The following is a 17,406-nucleotide window of genomic DNA, read 5'->3' as shown; positions in this document are numbered from 1 at the left end:
TTCGTGCTTCCAGGATACTTCTGTCTAAAGATATACCCGTTTTTATCAGTCCGAGTAATTGAGTGCATCTCCTGAAAACCAGACAAACTCTCTTCTGAAGTACCAGTTTTTTGTTCAAATATCCTCTTCCAATTCCCAAAAATTGGAACTATACTGTATGTTAGAATTGAACCTGCATTCTCGAATTGCAATCAGTTTTTTCCTGGCCAGCTGCACTTTCTTTCTCATAATCATGCGTGCGTCTCCAACTACTTTTTTCATTCCGCATCCAATTCTTCAGATCTGGCCTTGCTCCACGTTGTTTACTCTTGACAGTGTCCGCCACACAGAAACCAGGGATATCGGTTTACCCCCGAAAGAGTGGCGATCCTGGATACATAGACACGGCAAAGATCATCTTCGAAGAAGTTTTAGGCGGATGAATATACGCGGGAAAAAATTGTGTGCGCGCACGAGAAGAGACCATGCTCTGGAGGTGGGTAATACAACACAATACGGTTCGGTTTTCCATGGAAGATGAACATACGGCAGACAACTTATTACTATTTGAAGTTAGCTTTGAGAATTTACAGATCTCATTAAACTTTCTTGAATCTATTATTTTCGAAAAAAGTCCTCTAAAGTATCCTACTTTTTCATAACATCATCCATGCCGTAAAACCTGATGCGATATGAAGGCTCAGAGCTGATGATTTGGTGGCGTTCTGTTAGAGTTTTTACGGTATTTACAGAAGAATTGTCGGAAAACGAATTCCAAATTCTAAAAGATCCAGATCCTGATTTTTTAATGAACCGTCCATTTTCTTATTTATTCTACCGTCACTTTACCCTAATCACCGTATTTCCTATAATAGAAATCCACCTACTGTTTGGTATCTTTCACAGAAATCGAGATAATTAAGTTCAACGTTGACGGCTTCGGAAGGTTCTATTAAAAAAAGTATGGTGTTCTGACAAATATTTTTTTTCTAGTAAACAATTTTTTGTCATCGTTTATAGAAAATGAGATAATAAGGATCAGGTACATCTTGACCCCTTCTTTGGATATTCCTGAACCTTCCCCATTCATTGTCTCCGTCCTTTTCATTCCCCCAATACCCTCCTATTCTCCTTTTTCCGATTTTGTCCAGATTTTTTTCTTGCGAGATTGTATCGAAATGAAAGTGTGTTTGGTCATCCTCAACACTTCCGGTGGTGGGATGCGCATACCCGATCGGCTCTCCGCCGCGCATATCTCTTTTCTACCTGAAGGTAGTGCCCACTTCAATCTTGTTATCTTATTTCCCGTATCACACTTTTTCTGTCATTTCTTCCACATTATCACTTCCTGAGTTTTTCTTTTATTGGGTCTGAAGAACCTTAAAATATTGTTTCAGATGCGAAACCGATCCTATTTACTACCAATATTCATCATATCCCTTGTCGACTCCTGCGACAAGGGACTCACTCAACTTCGACACAAAGACACCCTCCAACTGATGAGATGTGTTCCGACGCTACCTGTAAATCTTGCCTTTTTTCTTTATAGTTCTGAAATCTGTATTCCAGGGTCATCCAGATCCTTGCATTCTCCAAACTGGTGGACAAATGAGCTTTTGTCAACCAGACGGACAAGATTATGTCTGTTGTGGAACACCAGAGTTACTTGTTGATTTGGTTGGAAGTCAGAATAAGCCGTTGTTTCCAGATAATTATAGTTTCTATCCAAGACAATCCCACTATGATTACAGTGTGCTTGTAAGAAGTTCCAAAGGTAATTACGGTGAAACCTCTAATAGAAGAGCCCCACACTTTCAAGTTTGAGCGAAATTATCTCAATTCCTATGCTAGATATTATAAATGTGTCAACTGACAAAACACTTCTAATGTTACGATAAACAGTTTATCAATTGACAACTTTTTGTATATTTCACAGGAATCTAGAAAAATTGGCTCAACGTTACAAAATCGGGAGCTCTTCTATTACAGGTTTTACCGTAAGTAAACTTGATTTTTTAGAGCAACTAGAAAGTGATCCAACTTTCAAAAATCAAGTTGTTCTGACAACACCCAAAACAACTACGACGACATTCACAACCACGAGAAAACGACAATCAATTAAGGTTAACTACTTTCTTTAGAGATTTCTTAAATTTTGATTTTTTCAGAAATCTAACGTCGTCCTTCAAATGCTCACAATTCCATCTTTAAGTCGTGGAAACTATTCAAACTCATTGAAACTGAGCACCAATTCTGTTTTGGTTCGAGATGGTTCATGCGTTTTTGTAGTGGATACAGGGCTTCCGGCACAGAAGAAACAAATTATAAAGAGTGAGTTTTTATTGCTTTTGAAATATCGTATTTCATCTGATAGAAGCAAACCCAGACTGTCAACCTTGAGCCCATGTAGCTCATTTCCTGTGAAAGATATGAAAAAGTGGTCAACTGATAAAATGTTTATCATAATAGCAGTGAAATTTTATCGGTTGACTACTTTTTGATATCTTTTACAGGAACCGAGATATACGGGCTCAAAGTTAAGGCGTTGGGTAGGATTCTATTAAAATAAACTCGGTAAGAATCAAAATAATAGTGCCTTTTCAGATTTGGCATCTTATGGTGCTCCTGCGAAGAAGATTAAGTTTGTTGTCATCACATCTTCGCAACCTCAATTTTCTGGGAACCTGAATTTGTTCCCGTATTCGCAATTCATTATTGCTGATGCCACCATGTACAAAGATAATATTGTGTTCATGAAACGATTTGAAAAGGTTTGTAATGATAAAAACGAGTGTTTCTTTCTTGGAAATACGAAAATTGGTAGAAAAAAAAATTTAGGTCTGATTCAAAGCTACTGAAATTTTCAAAGCGATTCCTCAAGTCTAGGTATTGTTATGATTTTCTATTTGAAGATTAACAAAGTAACGTTTTATGCATCGTGCTTTTCATGAGATGAGGCAACTTTGACAAACGATAGCTCAGCTCAAAGTTAATCGAATAATTTGAAACTTGGCTCGTTTACTGATGGATAATTGATATTTTCGTACTCCAAATTTTAGACCAGTACAACGTTTTATTCAAGTTTTATACTAGTCCAAACTTTTGCCCGGGTAATTATGCGCCTCCCTGTACTATGGGAGGTAAAATAAGAAGCATGATAATTTTCTCATTATTAGATCATTCGTTCAAATTTAGAGGAAAGTTTACTGATTGTACAACTCCATGCCTAGTTGAAATCTAATATATTCCAGCACTCGATTCTGGAATTGTGTTCCCCAAATTCTTTGATTCAATCGACCCCTGGACCAACACCGAACTCCATTACAGTAATCGTTCGAAACGTGGAGCTGATGGGAACAATTGCGATTGCTGGTGCACTATTTCCAAATGGAAACGATTTGAATGTGTTTGATAGGAATTCAATTTACGATATTGATAAATTAATAGAATCTAGGAATCTAATAATTTGCGAAGTTGATTGGATTGTGCCTGCTAGTTCTTCCCCTTTTCGAGTCACCGCACTACACAGGACTAACGCAAATTGTTGATTTTTTTCTATTTCTTGATATAATTATTGTTCCTTTTGATTGGTTTCTCATCTACGGGTATTTCGTTGCCACGAAAATGAACAATTTGAATCTATCTCGTCATTTCTACACACATAAAATGACATCCTCTTCTGGTCTCCCACAAATCGAAACTCGTGTGAATTGGCAAGAAATTTCAACGATTGAAAAGAAAATAATCGATGCTTTGAAAGGAATCAAAGTCAGAGATATCAGTGAAGCAAATATGATTTTATCCAAGAAAAATGGAGTCAGTTTCCACATTTTTTGGCTCCATAGAATCCCTTTCTTGCAGGAAATCCACGTTCAGATTGAGCTGAAGCCGTTCGCCTTCCCGGATACCGAACGATGCAAGGGAGTTCTGGCGAACACGACGTCGTTGGTTGGTCAACAGCGCATCGGATGTCTTGGGATCGAGTACCGACAAGAGAAGGCGAGTCGACGTGGCAGACGGCTCAGGATGTCGACTGGAGTACAGACAGTCTCCACAGCTCAACAATGATCAAGTGCACTCTTTTTTTTTTGTTTATTCCGTATTGCGCAATTGATAAAGAAATGATAAAAGAGTGATAATTGAAATAGTGATGAAAACTGAAAAAATGAATATATAGTACAATATCAAAGTGAAAAGGGTGATTGGGTGATAAGTGAGTGCAATCAGTGGATTAGGGACCCAACAAGGGGAAGATAAAAATGGATGCATTTATGGAGAGATCGAAACAAAATCGGGATATGTTAAGATGGAAGAATATTTAGATGAGAGTGATCTTGTCGTCAGCAATCATTGCAGCATTATCGTTCTCGAGTTGTTCGTAACCTGCCGTCAGTTCATCATCTGTGAACTTGTTCGACCCAGCTTGTGTTTGAATACCTGAAAAAAAATAATTTAGTAAATGAAAATCGAAAAATATTGAACTCACTATCAGTGATGATGTGAAGATCAACCATGTCATCAGTGCTTCCGATGTCGTCGAACGCCTTACGGACGTATTTCTTCAACTCCTTATAGCGATCGATTCCAATCGCAGCTGGACCAGTGCGAGCTCTCTTGGCTGTTGGCTGACTTTCAGTGACAGTTGTGTCGTTCATCGACGATTGGCTATCGTCATCAGCGGCACGTCTTCTGACTCCACGACGTGGAGTGGCAGCGGTTGGCACGGAGCTTGATCCTGGCTCGTCATTCATCTCTTCTGGCTCATCGTCGGATTGCTCATCCTCATCCTCACCCTCGTGACGTGGAACTCGCTTCTTCTTTTCATACTCTTGACGAGCCTTTGGCTTCTCTTTGAAGCAAGCGAAATGAAGGAGATTGTAGGCCTTCTCTGCATCTTCTCTCTCAACCTTCTTCGAGAATCTGGCTTTGGCGATGGCAGTCGATAAACGAATTAACGTTTCCAATTGACGAGCAGTAACAGGCATAGTTCTTTCTTGATCGGTTTTGGTGATATCGAATGAACGAATGTCGGCATAGACTTCAGAAATGTACTCGGTAGTTTCATCAGTGAGCTTTGGTTGAACAGCTCTAGCGAGGTGAATGTATTTTCTCATAAACTCCATTGTCAGAATCTTCTTGCTGGAAAACATAATCGTTATTTCTAAATGAAAAATTTAACTTACTTCTGAATGCCGGCCCATTGAGTGTTCTCCTCATAGATTGAACTGCTGGCCTTCTTAGTCTCCATATTCACAGTACTGATCGTTTCAACACCTCCACCCATTGGAAGAACAGTTCCATCTGCTTCTCCTTGAGTTCTGTACGTGTGAAGTTTGAGAACATGTCCAGCAACATCAGCATCCCTATCAGCATCATGTTCATCGAGAAGAACAAAAATAAGATCGAAACGTGAGAGCAGGGAGTCTTGCATTCCGATGTTCTCCATTGGAGATTTGAATGGATTGTAGCGGCCATATACAGGGTTCGCAGCGGCAAGAACAGAGCAACGAGCATTAAGTTTTGCATGAATTCCAGCCTTGGAAATAGTGACACGGCCTTGCTCCATGACTTCGTGAATGGCAGTTCTGTCGATGTCAGACATTTTATCGAATTCGTCGATACAGACAACACCACGATCAGCGAGAACCATAGCTCCAGCTTCGAGACGACGCTCTCCGGAATCTGGATCGGTGGTCACTGCAGCGGTAAGACCGACTCCTGATGATCCACGTCCAGTGGTGGTGATTGCTCTTGGTGCCATACGAAGAACATAGCGAAGAAGTTGAGACTTGGCAACTGATGGATCTCCAATAAGAAGAACGTTGATGTCTCCTCTCAAGCGTGATCCGTTGTTCAGAATCTTCTCCATTCCACCGAGTAGAAGGCACAACAGCGCCTTCTTCGTCTCCTCGTGGCCACAGATTGAAGGAGCCAATGAACTAGCAAGAAGGTCGAATGGGTCTCTTGACTTTGAAATCTTACGAACATCCCTCACATCCTGAGGCTCAAAGTTTGGAATCACTTCTTTTGACAACATTTGAATGTGGTTGAGAATAATGATGGACCGGAATGATCCCGAGGAAACTCCATTTTGCTTGTTCGGCAATACACGGAAGATTCCAATGATGCGAACACGATCTCCTGGTTTCACACGATCGGCCAAATCAAGATCAGCAACACAATCCACGGCACGTGGCAATTGTCCAGCTGGTGCTGACTCTGGGAGTTCTTGGATGGTGAATGTTTGATGATCCTTGTAAACGGAATGTCCGAATTCGGTCTCCAACGGATTCTTGTTCTCATCTTCCGTTGGATAGGCATTGTTGGTCACAACAGTGTCAAGCATCGTAAAGTCAGCGAATTTCTTCTCGAGCACCTTATTAGTTGCTGGACAGTAGTGAACAGATGTGAGAAGTTTTTGACGGACGGTAGAGCATTTAGTGACGATTCCTTCGCAGCAGACGAGGTTCCCAAGATACGAGGACTTCAGGGTTCGAGGATTCACGTGACGCTCTCCGAAAGTTCCTTCGAACCCGACATGGAATCCTCTGTAATAAAATAGAATTTTCGGAAAGCTGAATTCGTGATTCTTACGTTTTGACAATAGCTTGAACGTCACTTCGGTTGATAGCCATCTCAAGAGCAGATTGAAGACAATTCATCTCGAGAACACTTTGAGTCAGAAGTCTGAAATTAAGCTGTATTACAACTATTCCTCTCGACTATCTAATTACCCTTCGGCTCTCTCTGGCATCACTTCTCTGATCTCATCAAGATTCATCACCAAACGACTTTCTCCGTCGTTCATCATCTTTACAATCTTTTGCCGATAGTGGTGTGTATCAGACTGATTGTCGAGGAAATTGAGGTATTGCTCAGTGATTTCCTGCTTGCGAGCATCTTCAGCTCGGTCGATGAACATTCCATCGTTTTGCCCGTCCATTTCCCTGTAAAAATTGCAGATTTTTGAAACTAGAGAGAATCAGAGAATTTATTCAGATAATCATAGGAATCAAAAGCGATAAAGCGTTCACAAGTTTCTATTTTTCAAAAACTGATACAAAAGTGTGAAATAGACAAGAAAATGGTTGCACAATCGGCCTAAATTCGCACAGGTTTACCGCATTTTCCGTTCAAACGAAGAGGTTTCGCGCGCGGGCACCGCAAACACAGCCGCTGAAAAATGCACTATTTAGAGGAAACTTTAGCGAATTATTTTAATAAATGCAATCGAGTTCTATTTTATAGAGTACGAAACATTATGAAATTGTGATGATCTTCAAGAGAAAAATTTTTAAAGCCTAAGCTTCAATTTTTTGATGATTGTGGTCATAAGCAGATATGTTTTCCAGAATCGAGATCGAGACGTTCAGAATCATGAAGTATTATAATTATTCAGGATCATTCTGTTTCATAATTCCAGTCAAGTCAACTTGAAATCAAAGTCGCATTCCAAAATTGACTGATTAAAAGGTCCTGAAATCTGAATTTTGTGTTCATGACACTAGTGTCATGATCACAATCTTATCTTCTTTATGAAATTCGTCTTAAATATTCTGTGTGTTGTGATAGATCTATTTCAAACAATCACATTCCCATGATGAGCACAATGATCACACCATAATATATTCTTTTGTTTCGGTACTCCCAAACTTCCAGACACAACTCGAATTGTGTCTGTGAGTTCTTCCTATTTTTCCCACTTTCGACGCCTTCTCGAGAAGAAGCTTCTCCCCGGGCGACGCACCTTTCGCTATACATTTCGTTTATACAAAAAAGAAGAAAGCATCGCGAAATGTAGTCACAAAGCACACAAAAATATCGAGAAGTCGAGAAGCGCCTGAGTGCTTTGACTCTGTCTCCTAGAAACTTGAAATACACAAGTCTCGAAACCATTGGAAACCATTCCGAAACGACTCGGCTGGTCCGCCCGAGAGCTTTCATTCTCCTCTTTTTTCTCTTCCCAAACGCTCGCGTTTTTTGTCTTCTTTGTTATTCTGCATACGAATACAATGAAGTTTCTTCTTGTGATCGCTATTCTCGCTCTCTGGATTCAAGCCACTGGTAAGTCTAAGTTGAATAGAATCAGTTGAATAAGACCTTGAGAAATAGACCGAAAGAAGATTATGAATATTTAAACAACTTGTTTTCTTTCTTCTGTGATTTCAAAGTTTTCGAACTGCTTTGGCGAAGTTTCAGATGGAAAAAAAATGAAAACTACCCGAAATTTAAAATTTTCCGGTAACCTAAATTCCAGAATCCACCACCTGCTTCGTGCAGAACAGCATTCCAAGTGTCTTCACCCAGGTCTGTCCAGGAAACATCTACACCTGCATGAAGTTCGACTGCCGGGTTAACAACCCAAAGAAGTGTAAGTTTTTGAAAAAAAAAACTGCAAATTTTAAACTTCTTCTAATTTTCAGTCAAGCAGACCACCAAGGGTTGCAATGACCCAGGAAACCCACAGGTCGCTTGCACACAACTTATGGTAATTCGAAAAAATTTGTTGAAACCTTAAATAATTTGTTTCAGACCCAATGCCAAGCTCAAGGTGGAACCGGACAGTGCTACACCTGCAACGGCGACTACTGTAACTCCACTACAACCACGTTCGCTGCTCTTCTCTCCATTTCTATTCCGGCGATCTCCTTCTTCTTGCTCCACTAAATGTCTCGATTGTTCTCCTAAATTATTTAAATAGATGGTCTTGATGAAAATTGTGATAAATAAAATAATGTTTTGAAATTCATAATAGCACATGAAACTTGAATGGAAGATTTAAAAAAAAAAGTCATGCAAGTCAAATCATCAGAAAAAGAAAAAGGTCAACATAAGAAGGAAGAGAAAAAGCAAGCCCGTAAAAAACTACAAATTGAAGTTGTCTTCCAGACGGAAGGCGTTACCAAAAAGAAAACAGTATTTAAAAACGACCGTGGTGCTGTACATGTGGAGGAAGGATAGAAAATGAGCAAATTGAAAGCGCATTCCAACGAATCGATAAATATTACGACGATTAGGTTAAAGATCATGAACAGGGAGAAACAAATGGAAGTGGGAAGGGGAACACGGGCGATCACATCAGGGTACAACATGTTTTGCTTTGTCTTGATCTGCTCTGCACATAATTCATTTCGCGCACTATCTCGGCGAATGTTACGTTGACGTTTTGGTTGTTTTTGGCGGAGCATTCGGTGAATGGACATGACCAACTTTCGGCTGAAAGTAATAGAAAAATTGAGAAAATTTCCAAATTACGATTTTGAAGAGCTAGATTTACAAAACGACAGCAACTTCCTCAGTGGAACGTCAACACCTTGAAAACCCAGATTTTGATGAGAATTACAGAATAGGCTAAGAATAGCCTATCTAGACACTTTGAAAAGTTTTTGAATTCGCTCGCCAGTTTCAGCCGAGTTAAAGCAGTTTCAGACTGAAATTTTCAGTTCCAAAAATCGCGTTTTCAGTGCAAAAACAGCGATTTTCACAGAGAAATTTCTCAACTCCTAAAACGAATTATCATATTTCAGATAATTTTTGAACTGTTCAAAGCATAACAGAGAACTTTTATGTTCTGAAACGCTCTAAAAGCTGAGAAAATCGTCGTTGAAAATCGCAGTTTTTGCCCTGAAAACGCGATTTTTGGTACTGAAACTGATATGAAACTGGCGAACGGATTCTAAAATTCTCAAAAGTGTCTAGAGGATATTTTAAACATATTCCGAATTTTTTTTCAAAATCCGGGTATATAAGTTGTTCAGGTTAACTTGTCAGGATGTAAATTTTTTTTGTTGTTTTTCTTGTTTCCGATAATTTAAAAAACTTACCCAAAGCCAATCCTTCTTCACTTCTGACTTGTCTTTGGTGTGAAAGATCACATTTGTTTCCCACCAGCAGAATTGGAACGTTTTCGGATCCCTTAAAATCGAAAAAAAATTCGATTCCAATAATTTTCAATCATATTCACCTTGACTCTGACAATCTGCTCCTTCATATTCCGAATATCGTGGAATGTCTGTTGACTCGTAATCGAATAAACCACGACGAATCCCTGTCCGTTTTTGATGTACAGATCCCTCATCGATGAGAATTGTTCTGTTCCGGCTGTGTCCAAAATTTCCAGTACTGATGGTTGGCCGTCGACCTGAAGGAATAGACTTTCAAATCTTCTACAATTAGAAAAATTACCTCGATTTCTTTTCGATAAAAATCCTCGATCGTCGGATCATACTTTTCGATGAAGGTGCTGCTGACGAATTGAACCGTCAACGCCGACTTTCCGACACCTCCACTACCCAAAACGACAACTTTGAACTCCCTCATGAGCTGAAAAAAAAAATAGAAGATGAACAAAGGTTTCCATGAAGAACGGAAGGAACGAATCATAGCTTCAGCCGGAGAGAAGAATGACACGGAAGTTTGTATGGAGAGAATGGCATGAATGGTTTGGTTTGGGTGAAAGTTTTTAGTGTTTTTGTTGTTCGTCTTCTTTTTCTCGCTATAATTTCCAATACTACTAGTCTCTCCAACAAGAAGAGGTGGCAAACAGGAAGAAATCGGAAATTGAGAAGAAAAAAAAATCAGTGCCGACCAAAAATTTGGGAACAAAGAAGGGCGCGAGAAAGGAGAAGAAGAAAAAGAAAGTGTTGGTGACGACAAGGGTGGTGGTAGGCGGGTGTCCGTGATGCCCTTGAGAAAATTATCGATTCGGGAGTCTGCCCTCGTCTCTTCCAAAATGTGTGTGGTCAGTGGCCACCAGGCCATCCTTAAAGAAAGCTTGTTGCATCTGGTGCTGCGCAGCCACCAGCAGCACTAACTAAGAGAACAATGGGAAAATGAGTGAGCATTGGGAGATTCTTCACGGGGGGCGAGATGATTTGGGAGTCTGTGTCTTAAGGAGGAAGCGAAAAAGGACGCGACGACGAAAGGAAGAAATAACACAGAACTTTCGAGTCAACTGATAGAGAAAAGAGAAACAAACACAGACATCCACGGTCTTGAGGCTACGAGAAGCACCGAAATTCCGGCCAGAGCGAAGAAGTATGCGGTGTGCTGCGCGAGAGGGGCGAGCGCTCAAACCGACCAGATGATGGGGAGCCGTGTCTCCCGACCGGCGCGCAAGGACCGGTCTTTGGCAAGTTGACGTGTTTTGCGTGCGCCGCGTTCACACGAATGCGGTGTCAATAGCACTTGGGCACTGATCTAGAATTCGTTCGCTGAATTCGTACCAAACTTTTCGAGAGGAAAAAACTTATCTTTGAAAATTCTTGAATGAAAACGATGGGGAAAACCTAAAATTTCAATAGTCGTACGGTCTGCAAACCGTAATCTGTCTGCAATTGATCGTAGTTGTGAAAATGCGGACCCAAAAAACCTGCACTTTCCGGAATTCAAGCTTCAATTTTTCTGTTTCTTTCCTGGCAGTTTCACGATTTCTCGCTATTCATAATGTTTAGCTATAGCTCGCAATAGCTTTTTCAACCGATTTCACTATTTTTCATGTGAATGTGCTCAAACGGTCCGATTACGCTGTTCAAAACATATTCAGTTTTACCCTTCAGACCCACATTAATAAATCTAAATTACTACATCTATTTTTCAGGCTAAAAATGGTTAACGATACATCTGAGAACCAACCAACCACGGCAGGCATCGTTACAACAACCGAGGATGAGCTGATTCTACAAGATCAACAAATGAAGAGGATCGAAGACGAGGTATTTATTAGTCGTATCCTAGAATTCCACAGTGATTAAATTTTCAGCAAAAAGCTTCTCCACTGGTAGGAGAGAAGATGCCTTGCGCCACGTTGGTTTCTCTTTATGATCAAGAAACAGCACCTGCATTCTTTGAGAAAGCCAACGAACTCGCCAAAGTTTACTCACACATTCGATTCATCAGAGGAGATGGCAACTGCTTCATTCGTGCTATCCAAGTTGGGCTAGTCGAAATCTTACTCAACGATAAGGAGAGACTTGTCAAGTTCATTGCAAGCTGCAAAGAATGGACCGAACGGCTTGTGAAACTCGGTTTCCCAGATTGGACATGCACGGACTTCTGCGAGTTTTTCATCGAGTTCATTGAGAAAGTCCGTGATGGCATTCACCAGAAGGAGGATGTTTTCCGTATCTTTAACGATGACAACACTGCCAACTACTTGCTCATGTTCTTCCGCCTCATCACTTCTGGATATCTTAAGGAACATGCTGCTGAGTACGAGCCATTTCTCGACGAGGGAATGTCTCTGGCCCAATACTGCGAAACGGAAATCGAAGCTATGTGGAAAGAATCGGATCACTTGGGCATCATTGCATTAGTCCGTGCACTCAATATCCGCATTCGCATCGAATACATGGATCGCAATGCTGCTCCAAACGGCGGAACACATCACAATCTTCCGGATGGACACGACAACGCCACTTTCACACCAGACATCACTCTATTGTATCGACCAGGCCATTACGATCTCATCTACAAAGCTCCCGCTGAAACTTCCAAGCCAGCATTGCCACCCGTTGCGTAATACATTTTGATCATATTCTTCCCCGATGTGTGTTCTTCTTCCAAGCTGTCTCATAATCGTATTTATTTTTTGATCCAGTGATATTTGAGATAAACTGTGAATTCGAATTTCCTACGACCATTTTTATTCGCATGTGTGATATTTCACAAATAACCTACTAACAATGCACTGGTTTTCTTAAAAATTACTAACTTGAAACAGGAGACGAGTATGAGACAGGATGATGATGCAGAATCGATGACACCAGAAGATGAAAACGAAGGAAACTTGAAGATGGCAGTGGGTGCCACTAATACCAGAAAAATTATGGTCTACTCGCGAAAAGTGTTCTCGGTGGTCTCTTGTATTTTTCTGGCTTATGCATTAGGTGAGCTACTTCTTCATACTATAAATATTTAAAAGAATTTAAGGCAATATGACCCTTTTCATCACTCCAGGAGTCCGAGAGTTCGTCCAACAGTATCATTTTCTCGTCTACCTTTGCACCCCACTTCCATTAATCTCAAAAATTCTTATATCTGGCATTGAACGCTTATCACATCCTCCTAAACTTCCTCTCCTGTATCTGGTTTTCATTCTTCATCTTCTCGCAATTTTTCTTTCTTTCACATCGCTCTCCCTGTTTTTTGACACCGAAATCGCCTATTTTTCCTGTTTTATCATTTTTATGAACTTAATTTTACTTGTATTCTACACTCTCCAGAATTCATCTGTTCTATCTGCACCTCGAATGTTTCTTTTATTAATTGTGATAACTTCTGTAAACTCGGTTCTTCTGCCAACATTCCTGTCCATTTTCGTTTTTCCCTATATCCCAGTGATTGTTATATCGTTACTCGTTACATTTTATATCAACTTTAATATTTGTCACTTCACGAATAGTCTCAGTTCTAGAGATTGGCCGATAGCTGCTGTGTGGATATTTAGTCGTTTACCACTGTGATCATCTTATTGCATGTGATTTCTTGTGATTTTCGCTTTAATATGTGGAATGTAATAAAATTGATAGTAAATTTTACAGAATAGATCCCAGGTTTTTTCCGCTCGTATTTCTATCATCTAAATCAAAGGTTCCCGAAAAAAACCAAATTCCGAAAATTGCGAAATCTTACTCAACTACAGTATTTCAAAGGCGCATGCGAAAAGTTTTCTTCCGGGTTTCGAGCGGAATTACTTTTACAGTAGTTTTTTGAGTTTTTGGAGTCATTTTTGTCAATTTTTCACCGTTTTTTTATCTGAAAGTGGTATTTCTATTTTAAAATTTGAATACTGAAAAAAATTCCGAAATTAAAAAAATCGAAATATACCGAAAATGCCGTTCCGAACGTTTCTGATCTGAACACAAAAATACTGTTTTTTGCAGAATTCTTCCAATTTTTATGAGCCAACTGATCTCCAGACGTCTATTCGCTTCTTATATCACCCGAAAGAATTACTATGAGATAATTGGAGTTCCAGCAACAGCAACAAAAGAACAGATTCGAGATGCGTTCCTAGCAAAGACCAAAAAGCTCCATCCGGACCAATCACAAAAATCGATAAAAGATAGTCGTGTAGGATGGGCGACTGGCTTTTCTGATACAGAACAATTCATGCTTGTCAAAGAAGCTTATGATACTCTGCGAAATGAAGAGAAACGAAAGGAATACGATTTGGCGTACAGTAGAGAAGGAGGATTTTTAATGGAGGTTAGAGAAGAAGTCTATTATCAGACCGAAACCGTTTTGTTTCAGGCGACACATAAGACGCAGCAAATGTCCACGCAAAGGAGGAATATCCAGAGAGCCGAATGGAGTGCAGATGTGATTCCAGATGCGAAGAAAAAAGCAGGAAAAACTGTGTATTCACATTTTAGGTAATCAGGATTTTTCGTTAATGCTTATGGACTTCTTCAATTACAGAAATCCAGAAGAAGAGTATTTGAAGGAAAAACAGAAAAATCGAATGCTTGTCGTTCTTGCCGCTGTTGTAATAGGATTGATTGCTGCAAATGTTCTCTATATAAGGTATTCTATCACAGAAATTTTCGGAATTTTTCAAATTATAATTTTGAAATAGAAACTCAATTTCCCATTGCACAAGCGCGAAGAATTGGTGAAAATTGACAAACAAATTCGAAGAAGCAAAAAAAGTAATTCCGCTCGAAACCCTCGAGACAACATTTCGTATGCGCCTTTGAAGTACTGTAGTTCAAAATCGCGCACGGAAAGTTCCTTCGCTGGTGTCGAGCGGAATTTTTTTCAATGGTTTTTTTGCTTTTTTTCAAAATCCGTCAATTTTCACCATCTTTTCGCGTCTTTGTGATGAGAAAAGGAAATTCCGAAAATCTGAAAAAAATCTTTCATTAGGTCCTTAATCAAAATGCTTATATTTCAGAAGGCTACAATCTCGACGATTACTCGAAAGTGCGGATTCTGGTAGCTGAGAGATAGGATATAAATCGGTTAGATGTTTTTATTGCATAATTAAATTTAGTTTTATAAATTTGAAAATTCAAAATTTATATTCCTTGTGTCGTTTCCAGTTAGTTAAGGGAACCATACCATTGGTCATTAAAATACTTCGCTAGTCTCCATCGACCTCCTAAATTTCGAATTCAATTCAATTTATTCCTTCATCTCTCTCTCTTTTTTTTCGGCTCTTCTCATCTGAAAGTACACTTCTATTACTCGACATTTCCCTTAAAATGTCTCTCTTGTTCTTTTTGACGAGTTTAACCAGCCAGCCCTCCGTCAACGGACAACAACGCATAGTGGAATTGTCAACACCCACTAAATTGTTTGTTATAGTTTTTTCTGCTCTCGCCGAGCAATAACCATAGAGGAGTGCAGGTGCGAAAATTCAGAAAAAAGCTCTGAAAGGTCTAAAAAGTGGAATTGTCTGTGGGTTGGCAACTGCTAAAGGGCATAAATCACTCATTGTTATATGTTGGGGGAGCACAACTTTGGTCTTTCCGCCTTCCCGACCAAAAAAGGAAGGGTGAAAGAGACATTTCTTTTTTACAAAATAAATTTACAAGCCTTCAACTTTCGGAACATCAAAATTTCCCAGTTTCAAATTTTCAAATTTTTTGGAAATTTTAAAGCAGCGATGCCATTTTCCCATCACAAAAGTGCCACAAGTTGGTGAAACATTGAAAAAAGATGTTTAAGCAACACTGAAAAATGAAAAAAGTTGTTCCGCTCGAAACCCGCAAGCAAACTTCTTGCGTGTGCCTTTGACATACTGTAGTCCTAATTCTGAAAAAATCGGAATTCCGTTGCAAACATCCCTAAAGCAGCATCTTTAAAAAAGCATGTACTATTTTTTGACATCCTATTTTTATTGTCACTTCCGAAAATAATACCAATTATCTAATCGTAAAAATTTGGTGACAACTTTCAATTTCAGTCAAGACGACGGGGTCATTCATCTTCACCTCCTTCTCGTCTCACTAGGGCGTCTTCTCTATTCATAGTTTGTTTATTTGGATAATTAGGGCTAATAAAATTAGTTCGATATACCACACACAGCAAATTTTGCAGCCACAATATAGGTTTTCTCCTACCGAAAGGTTACTGTAGGTAAAAGTGCACTCGTTTCAGATCCATTATTTATTTCAAAACCAATAACCTACTTCACTCCTCCTAAGTTACGATGTCTAACTCTATTTCGGATTTCGTAACTTTTATAAATCTTGCCGTAAACCGATTAGATCTCAAAAATGTCACCGCAAGTGCTCTTCTATTTTTTCTTCTTCTCATCAATCAATCTGTTTCTCGCCAACATAACAGACATGCGGCTCATCTGTGGGTGTGTATGTCGCCAGGATGGGAGAAAGAGAATGGATACTTGTTTCACATTCCTCTCCCTTTTTTCTCTTCTTAGTGGAGCGAGAGGCGCCCTGGCCAAAGGGAAGGGTTTCGTATTTCTCCATCTCTTTCGCCGACTAATATGTACACTCGAACTTCTGTATCGCTCTCCCTCTCATCTCTCTAAGTCTCTCTATCACTCATTTCCAAGAGAGAGTCGGTCAGGCAGGAGAAACGGAGATCCAATGCATATGCGGTTTTGATGTCTGCGTCTTCGGTCCCTTGTTTCTTGCGCAGAGGAGAGAGAGGGAGTGACTACTGCACGCAGGGCTCCGTTTCGTTTTCTTGTCGTCGTCGTTGGCTAAGCCCAGAGAGAAAAGAAGAAGAAGAAAAGACAGCAGCTAGTGCGAGAGCATTCATTTAGTTTGGCGGAGCTCTGCAGTTCTCTTCTCTCGTCTTCTGGTTTCTCTCACTTAACGTCGTCGGTTTGCCTTCTTCTTCTTCTTTCTCTTTTCCGTCGTTTTTCCCATTCTTCCTCTTTTTCCCATTTCGACCCAACCCCAAGCCAATCCCCCAAAAAAGCATTTTCCTTATCTTGCTATTCTTCTGTGTGTGTGTGTGTTTCGTCTTTAAACTTAGAAGTTATCGATGCGTTTTGGAGAGGTTGCGATGGATGCTGCCGATCTGCGAGTACCGGACATACCGCTCGCTTCGTGTGATGATGAGGATATCGATAGTAACAAAAATTTGAGCAAGTGAGTTGTCTTCGTTGTTTTAAAAATCCGATAATTAAAAAGAACTACCTCGGAAAGAAATGTTGAGAGAAGGCAAAAAGAGAAAAGAATACCTAAAAATTCAGAAGAATAATTCATTCGCTGAGTGACGAACCCAGATTGCGAACTGGAACAAAACCTAGTAGGCTTATATTAAAGTCTGAAAAATTTTCATTATTTTATTTCTTTACTCATAAAGCTATTCAGATTGAAGCAAAATCAGCAATTTATTGCAGCCGAAACAGCTGAAATTGCTGGAATTTTCTAATTAATTTGCTTGTCTGTGTGGACTCCACGGCCGGCGGTGCGAAAGTCCCGCTGCGAGACCCTTGTTGGAATTTCC

At 39.8% G+C, this 17,406-nt stretch overlaps 9 protein-coding genes across 9 annotated transcripts in view; 7 read left to right on the top strand and 2 right to left on the bottom strand.

The window, feature by feature from the left end:
* Positions 1-1,376: 1,376 nt before the first annotated feature.
* Positions 1,377-3,527, top strand: CBG11581 (the record flags this gene model as incomplete). The annotated part of the gene is made up of 6 exons (XM_002637670.1): positions 1,377-1,502; positions 1,549-1,753; positions 1,999-2,102; positions 2,148-2,310; positions 2,584-2,750; positions 3,231-3,527. The coding sequence occupies 6 exons, from the start codon at positions 1,377-1,379 to the stop codon at positions 3,525-3,527; spliced, it is 1,062 nt and encodes a 353-aa protein (XP_002637716.1).
* Positions 3,528-3,645: 118 nt separating this feature from the next.
* CBG11580 lies at positions 3,646-4,047 on the top strand (the record flags this gene model as incomplete). The annotated part of the gene is made up of 2 exons (XM_002637669.1): positions 3,646-3,795; positions 3,841-4,047. 2 exons carry the CDS (start codon positions 3,646-3,648, stop codon positions 4,045-4,047), a joined length of 357 nt encoding a protein of 118 aa, XP_002637715.1.
* A 250-nt stretch (positions 4,048-4,297) lies between these two features.
* Cbr-mcm-3 lies at positions 4,298-6,922 on the bottom strand (the record flags this gene model as incomplete). Its single annotated transcript, XM_002637668.1, has 5 exons — positions 4,298-4,416; positions 4,466-5,118; positions 5,163-6,527; positions 6,574-6,666; positions 6,714-6,922. 5 exons carry the CDS (start codon positions 6,920-6,922, stop codon positions 4,298-4,300), a joined length of 2,439 nt encoding a protein of 812 aa, XP_002637714.1.
* A 1,069-nt stretch (positions 6,923-7,991) lies between these two features.
* On the top strand, positions 7,992-8,646 carry CBG11578 (the record flags this gene model as incomplete). The annotated part of the gene is made up of 4 exons (XM_002637667.1): positions 7,992-8,043; positions 8,237-8,350; positions 8,403-8,467; positions 8,512-8,646. 4 exons carry the CDS (start codon positions 7,992-7,994, stop codon positions 8,644-8,646), a joined length of 366 nt encoding a protein of 121 aa, XP_002637713.1.
* Positions 8,647-9,052: 406 nt separating this feature from the next.
* On the bottom strand, positions 9,053-10,299 carry Cbr-rap-2 (the record flags this gene model as incomplete). The annotated part of the gene is made up of 4 exons (XM_002637666.1): positions 9,053-9,195; positions 9,804-9,894; positions 9,944-10,120; positions 10,165-10,299. 4 exons carry the CDS (start codon positions 10,297-10,299, stop codon positions 9,053-9,055), a joined length of 546 nt encoding a protein of 181 aa, XP_002637712.1.
* A 1,286-nt stretch (positions 10,300-11,585) lies between these two features.
* Cbr-otub-1 lies at positions 11,586-12,499 on the top strand (the record flags this gene model as incomplete). The annotated part of the gene is made up of 2 exons (XM_002637665.1): positions 11,586-11,693; positions 11,741-12,499. The coding sequence occupies 2 exons, from the start codon at positions 11,586-11,588 to the stop codon at positions 12,497-12,499; spliced, it is 867 nt and encodes a 288-aa protein (XP_002637711.1).
* Positions 12,500-12,709: 210 nt separating this feature from the next.
* CBG27213 lies at positions 12,710-13,442 on the top strand (the record flags this gene model as incomplete). The annotated part of the gene is made up of 2 exons (XM_045238074.1): positions 12,710-12,866; positions 12,910-13,442. The coding sequence occupies 2 exons, from the start codon at positions 12,710-12,712 to the stop codon at positions 13,440-13,442; spliced, it is 690 nt and encodes a 229-aa protein (XP_045099199.1).
* Positions 13,443-13,878: 436 nt separating this feature from the next.
* Positions 13,879-15,027, top strand: Cbr-dnj-3 (the record flags this gene model as incomplete). Its single annotated transcript, XM_045238073.1, has 4 exons — positions 13,879-14,187; positions 14,233-14,354; positions 14,401-14,505; positions 15,024-15,027. 4 exons carry the CDS (start codon positions 13,879-13,881, stop codon positions 15,025-15,027), a joined length of 540 nt encoding a protein of 179 aa, XP_045094593.1.
* Positions 15,028-16,959: 1,932 nt separating this feature from the next.
* Cbr-unc-76 overlaps positions 16,960-17,406 on the top strand; it is a gene marked incomplete at both ends in the record, with an annotated part of 3,569 nt that continues 3,122 nt past the window's right edge. The window contains 2 exons of the mRNA XM_045238072.1: positions 16,960-17,045; positions 17,271-17,316. Coding sequence (XP_045094592.1) covers positions 16,960-17,045; positions 17,271-17,316 — 132 coding nt within the window. The remainder of the gene's footprint in view (positions 17,046-17,270; positions 17,317-17,406) is intronic.

The sequence above is a fragment of the Caenorhabditis briggsae genome, assembly GCF_000004555.2.
Source record: "Caenorhabditis briggsae complete genome, chrV, whole genome shotgun sequence".
Lineage (NCBI taxonomy): Eukaryota > Metazoa > Nematoda > Chromadorea > Rhabditida > Rhabditidae > Caenorhabditis > Caenorhabditis briggsae.
This window is presented reverse-complemented; position numbering and strand designations above follow the sequence as displayed.